This window comes from Penaeus chinensis, chromosome 24 (genome assembly GCF_019202785.1).
Source record: "Penaeus chinensis breed Huanghai No. 1 chromosome 24, ASM1920278v2, whole genome shotgun sequence".
Lineage (NCBI taxonomy): Eukaryota > Metazoa > Arthropoda > Malacostraca > Decapoda > Penaeidae > Penaeus > Penaeus chinensis.
In genome coordinates this window covers 27,062,961-27,072,960 of record NC_061842.1, presented here as the reverse complement: position 1 = coordinate 27,072,960, position 10,000 = coordinate 27,062,961, and the positions used below count along the sequence as shown (strand labels likewise).

General features: G+C 36.6%; 2 protein-coding genes across 2 annotated transcripts; both read right to left on the bottom strand.

Annotated features, from left to right (window-relative positions):
• Positions 1-3,080: 3,080 nt before the first annotated feature.
• On the bottom strand, positions 3,081-4,010 carry LOC125037953 (ATP-dependent RNA helicase A-like). The gene is made up of 2 exons (XM_047631185.1): positions 3,999-4,010; positions 3,081-3,836 (listed from the first exon to the last, which is right to left on the bottom strand). The coding sequence occupies exons 1-2, from the start codon at positions 4,008-4,010 to the stop codon at positions 3,081-3,083; spliced, it is 768 nt and encodes a 255-aa protein (XP_047487141.1).
• A 2,289-nt stretch (positions 4,011-6,299) lies between these two features.
• On the bottom strand, positions 6,300-9,499 carry LOC125037952 (ATP-dependent RNA helicase A-like). Its single transcript, XM_047631184.1, has 3 exons — positions 9,377-9,499; positions 7,587-8,321; positions 6,300-6,593 (listed from the first exon to the last, which is right to left on the bottom strand). The coding sequence occupies exons 1-3, from the start codon at positions 9,497-9,499 to the stop codon at positions 6,300-6,302; spliced, it is 1,152 nt and encodes a 383-aa protein (XP_047487140.1).
• Positions 9,500-10,000: the final 501 nt, after the last annotated feature.

The window sequence follows — 10,000 nt, the reverse complement described above, 5'->3', positions numbered from 1 at the left end:
GGTGAAGTAATGCTTTCTTTCTTCAAGTGACGGCTTTTATATACCTGACTTCCACTCCCGCCAGCGTTCTCCTCCTTTCTTCAACACCGTCAGAACTTGCTCCACAACCAGTCCGTTTCACTGATTTCCCCGCCACGTATCAGAAGTTCAATCACTTAGTTTCCATGTGTCGTGTTTTCAGAGCGTTTCTAATTGACCACTTTTCGTTGCCGTGGACACTTCACACACACATATATATCTATATATCTATATATATATATATATATATATATATATATATATATATATATATACATAAATATATACATATAAATGCAAATATATATATATTCATATATACATATACATATATATAGGCACACAAACATCTGAGTATCTGTGTTTGTGCGCGCGTGTATTTATGCATATATGAATGAATATATATATATATATATATATATATATATATATATATACATATATATCATGTATATATACATATGTGTACACACACACACTCACACGCACACGTACACACACACATATGTATGTGTGTGTATATGTATACATATTCATATACATATACATATATATATATATATATATATATATATATATGTGTGTGTGTGTGTGTGTGTGTGTGTGTGTGTATATACAGACACACACATACATATTCATATATACATATATAGACATAGAAATATACAAATATATACATATATATGTATACATATACATATACACACATACTAACACACATATATAGAGATAGATAGATAAATAAACAAATAGATAAGCACACGAATACATATATATTCAAAAGTACGTATATGTTTATTACTTTTTACACACAAACACACACGCACACACACATATGCATGTATGTATGTATGTATATACACATATGCACATATGTATTTATGTGTATGTATGCATTTATGTAATGGTTACATACATATATGTATGTATGTATGTATGTATGTATGTATGTATGTATGTATGTATGTATGTATGTATGTATGTATGTATGTATGTATGTCTTTATACATATATATATATATATATTATATGTATGAATATATATACATATATTTGCATATAAACTTATGTATACATATATAAGTATGAATATGATACATATATATGTTATATATATGATATATATAAACACATGTGTCGTGATCTACAAAATTAACCTTCGACTCTTCGTACGAAACGTTCTAGCTGCCACCACCTGGTTAATTCGTCCAGGAACGTAAGTTTAGTGTTCGGAAAATGAGAGACATGTAGAAAAGTGTAAGTGATGTTAAATGAAAGTAAGTGCTAGTGTAAAGGAAGTACAGGTTCGAGGGTCAACACTGGTTAGCGTGATTATGCCGAGATGGAGTGCGTGTCGACCTAAAGCAGATATCTGAGCAGACTTATGGTATTGAAGTTAATCAAAATACTTTAAGAGTCTTCAGAAAGCGAGGGGAGACAATGGAGTCTTTAAAAAGAAACCTTCAAGTTACAAAGGTTTATTAAATCTAAAACATTTAATTCAAAATCAGTAAAAATTGAGAATCATCCTCCAATCCCAAAAACAAGCGGCAGTAAAAAAGACAAAACACTGGACATTAAAATGGTAAATCACTAAGCACAGAACATTAAAATAAAATACAGGTAAAAGGGACTCCTAAAAATGCACTAAACGACAAAAAACAAACCAAATAAGAGAGCACATCACCTTATTAAAAAGAGTGACAAACATGCCATTTCACCGCCTCTTAGTTGCCATCCTCGCAACCACGGAAAACAGCGCCTCACGGCTAAAAGATGACCCCCCCCCCCCCCCTCCCCCGTTCGGGACCTATATATACCCTTCCCAGCAAGCATGAATAAAAAAACGAGGGGAATCACGGATCAAAAGAGGTGAAGGTCTTAATAAAATGCACTTCCCCTTTAAAAACGTAGTTTAATATAAAAGGAATATTTTAAAAGTAAAGTGAATAATTAAGATTATAATAAAAAAAAAAAGTAAAAAGATTATTATACGATCCCCCATGAGGCAGAATGTGCTCTCCTATGTTGTCAAATAAAAGAAAACGAGAATAAAAACCAAGATAGTGAATATAATTAACACCATTAAAAAAAACAGCCAACCCCATAAAAATACAACATTTTTCCCCTCCCCGGCAATGGGGCGGCCTCGTTTGTTTTTCAGAGGGGAGACTCGTGAATTCCCCAGGTTCCTCCATCCCTTGGCTGGAGATTCACTACACATGCACACTTTCTGTATATATATTATGTATATACATATATATTCATTTATATATTTATGTATCTATGTCGGAGGGGCGGGGGGGGGGGGGGTAGGTATATGTGTGTGTGTGTGTGTGTGCGTGTGTGTGTGCGTGTGTGTGTGTGTGTGTGTGTGTGTGTGTGTGTGTGTGTGTGTGTGTGCATTAATGTATATATTTATATAGATGTATATTATATGTATGAATATATGTATATATAAATTTGCATATAAACATATATATATATATATATATATATATATATACATATGTTTGTAAGTAACCATTACATAAATGCATACATACACATAAATACACATGCGTATATAAGTAATTATATATATAGATAGATAGATAGATATAGATACTAACATAGGTATATATAAATATATATGCTAATATATATATATATATATATATATATATATATGTATATATATAAATATACATATATGTGTATGTATATGTATATGTGTGTGTTATGTGAATATGTGTGTATATATATGAATGTGTATGTGTGTTTACTTATGAGTATATGTGAGTGTATGAGTGTTTATCCATGTTTATAAAATTTTATTGGCACCACTTTGATATCAAATACATTAAATTGGTTCTTCCTAGCAAAGAGTATGTATTACGGTTGTAGAAACATACAACAAGAAACAGGAAGAGTAATAATCCAGACATTATTTTACCTTTTTATTTTTTATCAAAAGAATATACACATTGAATGAAAACCTACTTCTAGAAAGATTATATATTTTATATCCTCATCTCAATGAAAGAGAAACGAGATTGGGATTACCTGAGCAGTGAAAATTATCATGGTGTTGTATAAAGACTTGAAGGTAATGAGCCGCCACTAAATCCAGCTCCACTGTCCCCGAATCCACCGCTGCTTCCAATACCACCACTGCTTCCGAAGTTACCTCCAGCACCTCCAGAGCCGCCTCCAAAGCCTCCAACGCCGCCTCCAAAACCTCCAGCATCGCCTCCGAAACCTCCCGCGCCGCCTCCGAAACCTCCCGCGCCGCCTCCGAAACCTCCAGCACCGCCTCCGAAACCTCCAGCACCGCCTCCGAAACCTCCTCCGGCACCTCCTCCAATCACTTGACCTCCACCCTGGGAAGCCGTATTCAAGGCAGTCTGAAGGTCAACACCGCTGGGAAGAACTGGGTTCTCGCCGTCAGCATAGTTCACGAAGTAAACTTCAGGACTGGTTGCTGGAGGCGCTGGGACTTGGATCACTTCCGCTTGCTCTGGATTCTGTCTGTTGAGGACATAGACGACGCTTCGCGTCTGTGGTGGAGGTATGACGATAGGCTCTGGTCCTGGACCTTCTTCGGGTGTTTGGATGAACACGATATTCGTGTCAATGGTTGGCTCAGGGATATACGGTGGTGGACCGTATGGAACTGGAGGTGCGGGTGGTGCGTTGTACAGATAGACTTTGCGGTTCTCGCGTGGAGTGACACATCTACCAGCATGGAACACCTGTCCATGACCACAACCTCCCGAGTTATACCTGTAGCCTTGAGGAGCGGCCAATGACGTGACCACAACAATAGCAATTATAACCTGTAACATTAAGATAACAATTTTTACTTTATGCGACGAAATACAGATTCGAGGAAAAATGCAAAGTATTTTGATGAACTTTTGTCACTCTTTCAGTTTGATTTTGTTTCACATACTCCAGGAGCCTTAATTTACTGTGCAAGACGATTAGGTCTTTCTTACCAAGTGCTTCATGGTGAAGTAATGCTTTCTTCTTCCCAAGTGACGGCTTTTATATGCTCGACTTCTTACCCCAACATTCTCTTCTCCTCAACACCGTCAAATGAGATGCCTGGGCCACCACTCCCCTGCCCCGCCCGCTCCACTGATTTACCCACCCCGCACTGAATTATCTTATCGCGTTTTTTTTTTTTTGCTTTTTTTTCTTAATGCTCCCGGTTAGTCTCTTGACTAACCTATGTAAGATAGCAGGTGATATTTGTATATTCGCAACTTTATGTAAGTATGTTTTATACAGGCCGCCACTAGTAATGCGAGATATTTTTCCAGTTACTTTCGGCGTAATAACATGTCAGTGTCTTAGATCATTTCTTGTGATTAGGGGCATTGTAACTACAAGTCTGTGGACTCTGAAGGCGTGGTTAACAACAAGTTCTCAAACTTTTTTCAATACAATTGTATAGATTACCTTCACGACTCAGTATATCCATTATATCACACACACACACACACACACACACACACACACACACACACACACACACATATATATATATATATATATATATATATATATATATATATATATATATATATATACATATATACGTGTGTGTGTATGTGTTTGTGTATAGATAGGTAGATAATATATACATATATATTTATATATGGATATATGTATATCCATATATGTATATTCACACACATATATATTTTTATGTATATATAGTAACTTTATCATTATTATTATTATTACTATTATCATCATTATCATTATCATTTGTAGAAAAGATATAAATGAGAATGGATATCTTCACATTACAAGAGATGTATTTGATTGCTTCCGATTATATCTTCGTCAGAAATCCATATTTCTGACGATGATATAATCGAAACCGGTCAAATACATTTCTTGTATTGTGAAGATGTTATTTCTCATTCTTACCTTTTCTAAATTCGTCAACATGAAAACGGTTCATCATTATCATTATCAGGTGGCCGCCCACTGTACACGACCTTGCGACCCAGTATTGGGTCGTGACCCGTGCTTTGAGGAACCCTGCTTTAGAATAAGCTTTGGTATCGCGTCTGAGTTTAAGTTCAGTGATGTTCAAGAATCTGGTTTGTGATATTTGAAGTCGTTTATATAAAAATAATTTTCGCCAATGTTCTTTCAGACTTACAGAATTAGTGCTTAGTGGTCGGAAACTCGACATTATTTCTTAATCAAAACTGGGTATCCTCGCATCTCTATCTATCTATCTATCTCGGTTTATCTATCTATTTCTCTCTCTCCCTCCTTAATATCAGGTACTTTCATATGCGAGAACGATTTTTATAGTCTCGAATCGCTTGCAAGAAAATGTCAATAATCCATTAGTTTTGAATGACTCGGCCCCGAATGATGAACAAGGCTATCATTTTTCTGTTTATCCGAATTCGCTGTGTGAATCTTTGCTGCAGAACAACGCGACTAACGGTGCTCTTGATGCATCCCTGGTATTCACTCTGTTCCTCGAAAACAAAGTTCTAAGTATTTCACCGGCGAAACTTGTAGCACCATTGACGAAAAAAAGGGATTGCAAACGCTGGGGACTCGAACGCTTATTTCATCTATTTGCGTGGTAAATTCGAAGAGTACTAAGTTCACACCTCTTCAGTTTTTTATGAAAGAAAAATGTTGGTAGCTTTCATATTTTGGTCAGTGAGGCATGGGTGATCTTTCATAAACATTCCCAGGATTGTCTGACCTTGACTCTCCTCGCGAAACCTGAGTCAGTCCTTGATCCTACGGGTTTTTTTTTTTTTTCAGTCTACAGTATGCTCAAAATCTACTTTGTCTCTCTTTTTTTTTCTTTCCTACGACGTCTGATGGAGAATTCCTGACAAGTTTGAAACGCCACATGTCTGTGATGGCAGTATTATCATTTTCTGTGTCTGTGTGCGTGTGCATATGCGTACGTTTGGATATACATGAGTCTGCATGCGTATGTTAATGTCAGTTTTACAACTTCCTTTAAGACTAGTATAAAAAGATATAATGTTTCACGCAAGACGAATTATTGTTATTGTCATTTACTAAAGTATGTACAGAAATGCCGTAGAACTGTGTACATAAAATATTTTGTACAGAAATTTAGAATAATGCATTTGAATTAGTACCTTTTTTTTTTTGAAAGAATATGAACATTTGGATTATTCCGTAATGTTATAGACACACTTGTCATATATGCACAGCAAGGTTAATGAGCAATTAAGATGAATTACATGAAGGGGAAAAATCATTATGGTGTTGTATAAAGACTAGGAGATGACTGAACCAAAGCCATCGCTGAATCCACCTCCACTGCCTCCTAAGCCGTCACTCGAACCTCCAGCACTGCCTCCGAAATCTTCGACACCGCCTCCGAAACCTCCCGCGCCACCACCTGACCCTCCAGCGACTTTATTGAATCCACCACCGGCATATCCAGCACCTCCTCCAATTATTAGGCCGCCACCTTGGGAAGCTGCTCTCAAGGTGTTCGTGAGGTCAAAGCTGCTAGGAGGAATTGTGTTATTAACAATTCCCAAAGCAAAGATACATTTATAGAGTTGCTATTTAGAAGTCTTGTTACCGAAAGTGACATAAGGTCAATGGTAAATGTTTTGAAATCACAAAATCTTGGGGTTAATAAACTCATATGCCGTAGATAGATTGCATGATTATTACAGCTTCGTACGTGTAATAATTAGAATATGTAATAACTAAAAGCATCTTTATTATGGAATCATTCTTTGTAACCAAGGGTACTGCATTCAGAAACTTGTGGTTGATAACCATTGTTTTGTGTACATATAAATTCCTTTTTTTCTCTTTTTAGTCGTAATAACAATATAAATAGTAATAATAATGATGATATAATAATGATAATAGTGATGATAATAATGATAATAATAATAATAATAATAATAATAATAATAATAATAATTATAATAATCATTATCATAAACGGAATAATCATTCACAGGAATAGGATTTAATGTTTTTATTTTTTTTTACTTGTGAATTCAACATTCACTGAAATGTTTCTCGTATGTTTTGCTGTTCAAAATTATTCATCTGTGCCTATGATAAATCACTTTTTTTAACAGTCACCATTACTGTAGACAAATGATTCCTTCAACATGTAAATAACGGAATGTAGACAAGGCACATACACAAATCGATATGCGTGTGTATGTATGTGCGTGTGGATATGTGTGTGTATATGTGTGCGTGTGTGTGTGTGTTTGTATTTGTGTTTGTGTGTGTTACAGTTAGCATTAGGACCAGTTCCAAAACATTTAATGGCTCGCACACAAGACGGATGAAACACTGTCATTTATAGAAGTATACATACTAAAGCCGTAGAAAGTTTGACAAAGAGGAAATAACATATTTGACTTTCTATTTTTTTATTAAAAGAATATAAACATTAAGTAATTGTACGGAAATGGTGTGTCTTCTATACACACTACAAGTAAAGAGAAACGAAGATAGGTTACAGGCATATTAGAAAATATATATATTTATTATGGTGTTGTATAAATGCTGGAAGGCGATGATACTGAACCAGAGCCTCCGCCGAATCCACCTAAACTGCCTCCGAATCCACCGCTGCCTCCAAATCCACCACTACCCCCGGAACTTCCAGTGCTACCTCCGAAGCCCCCGGCGCCACCTCCAAAACCGCCAGCGCCGCCTCCGAAACCTCCAGCACCGCCTCCGAAACCCCCGGCACCGCCTCCGACACCTCCAGCGCCGCCGCCGAGGCCCCCGGCGCCTCCTCCAAAACCGCCGGCACTTCCTCCAACTACCTGACCTCCACCCTGGGAAGCCGTATTCAAGGCAGTCTGAAGGTCGACACCGCTGGGAAGAACTGGGTTCTCGCCGTCAGCATAGTTCACGAAGTAAACTTCAGGACTGGTTGCTGGAGGCGCTGGGACTTGGATCACATCTTGTTGCTCTGGAGTCTGTCTGTTGAGGACATAGACGACGCTTCGCGTCTGTGGTGGAGGTATGACGATAGGCTCTGGTCCTGGACCTTCTTCGGGTGTTTGGATGAACACGATATTCGTGTCAATGGTTGGCTCAGGGATGTAAGGTGGTGGACCGTAGGGAGCTGGTGGCGCGGGTGGAGCATTGTACAAGTAAACTTTGCGGTTGACACGCGGGGTAACACATCTGCCATTAACATGCAACACCTGCCCAGGCCCACATCCTCCCGAGATGTAACTCGGCCTACCATAGTTATAGCTCCGAGGAGCGGCTGATGACGTGACCACAACAGTTGCGATTAAAAACTGTAATATTGAGATATGTATATAAGTTGAAATTATATATACCTATATATATAAAGAAATAAAGCATTTGATGTCACTCACTTTTGTCACTTTCATTTTTGTTTCGTTCTAAATCTAATAGCAACGACAACGTAAAGCACAAAATAAATAGGCCTTTCTTACCAAGAGCTTCATGGTGAAGTAATACTTTCTTCTAAGTGACGGCTTTTATATACCCGACAACCTTTCGCCCCAACATTCTCCTGCTTTCTTCAACATTGTCAGAACTAGCTCCTCCGCCTACCTCTCCTCTGACCGCCTGCTTCACTGATTACCCGCCCAGAGTCTGATTAATGGGATTCTGTGCTTTATGTATTCCGAACGCTTCTGGTTGACATTTTTTTTATTCATGTTCATCGCATAAACCTTATGATGGATTAAAATTACTTAACTTTTCTGTGTATATCATTGTCTTCTAATATAGTAAAATATATATATATATATATATATATTGTCTTCTAATCTAGTGAAAAAATATGTTTATATATGTGTGTGTGTTCATTTTCATGTTATGTTGAATATGCAAGGTCACTGAGAGTTAGTTGCATATTAATTTTGTTATTAAAGCATATTTATTATTTATCGTATCTTATAGAAAACACTAGGCCTATGCTACGAATGTATCCAGAAAGGAGTATTATATATATATATATATATATATATATATATATATATAGATTGCAATGACAGTATTACAAGGAATGGCCTGAGGAAATTTGTGTTGCTTTTTTGTGCTATAACTATTCTAAAACAAAACAAAAAATGTTTAGTAAGTCTACTTTTTCGTGATTATTATTGCTGACACCGATTTCAAGTTTGTGACATCGGTTGTTACTTGCAAAATCAGTTTATGAACTTTTAAAAAATAGGCCTCTATGAGATACACGACCTAATATCTTTCCATTTATATTTTGTTACATCGTTAATGGGGGATTTTTTAAAATAAACAGGAGTAGTGCATCTAGAAGAGTTTATCTGCTGACAGCGTTCCAATTTAGTGGTCTTCAAGCGATTACCTGATTGTTTGGGAGCGTGTGACTGTAATTTTGGGTGCCTCTGTTGGGTTTGCTCTTCAGTGGCATTTTAAGTCGTTTCCTTTGACCGGGATGCACCCTTAAGTCATTCAGAGCTTCCAACATTGGAATAAAATCAATTCTTTTTGTTTTGCTATTTCGAAATTTCATTATTGCAGTTTGCATTATGTTGTGTTGTGTGTTCTGCCTTTTTCGGAGATCTACCGGAGACCACCTCATCGTAGGTCTAATTTGGCCAAAGAATGTGGCTGTTTAAAACCGAGATCATCTTAATTGCGTTTTGCATTTCAAGGCCTGACAAGACACTGGTTTATGTTTGTTTACATTTCATTTTTTTTTTCTTTGTGGGGGGTTAATTTATGTCTATGTATACAGAAAATCAAAATTAGCATATACTAGCTATTAAACAGATCAGTATGTGTGAGTGTGTGCGTGTGTGTGTGCGTGTCCTTATTGTGGAAAGATAGCTTTTATGTACTTCTCCAATACAACTATTTTTGATGTCATAATGATAATAACAATGACAACAATAATAAAGATAGTGATGATGGTGATGGTGATCATAATGATAATAATAAAATTAAACCAAATGAAAATAGTCAATCT

Bases quoted from the DNA above. Each gene is read 5' to 3' on its own strand.
- LOC125037952 (XM_047631184.1), bottom strand. From the start codon at position 9,499: ATGTTGGAAGCTCTGAATGACTTAAGGGTGCATCCCGGTCAAAGGAAA. The intron at 8,322-9,376 runs GTAATCGCTTGA...TCAATATTACAG, and splicing joins ACACGCTCCCAAACAATCAG to TTTTTAATCGCAACTGTTGT. The intron at 6,594-7,586 runs GTATCATCGCCT...ACTTCTAAATAG, and splicing joins TCGGCGGAGGCTCTGGTTCA to CAACTCTATAAATGTATCTT.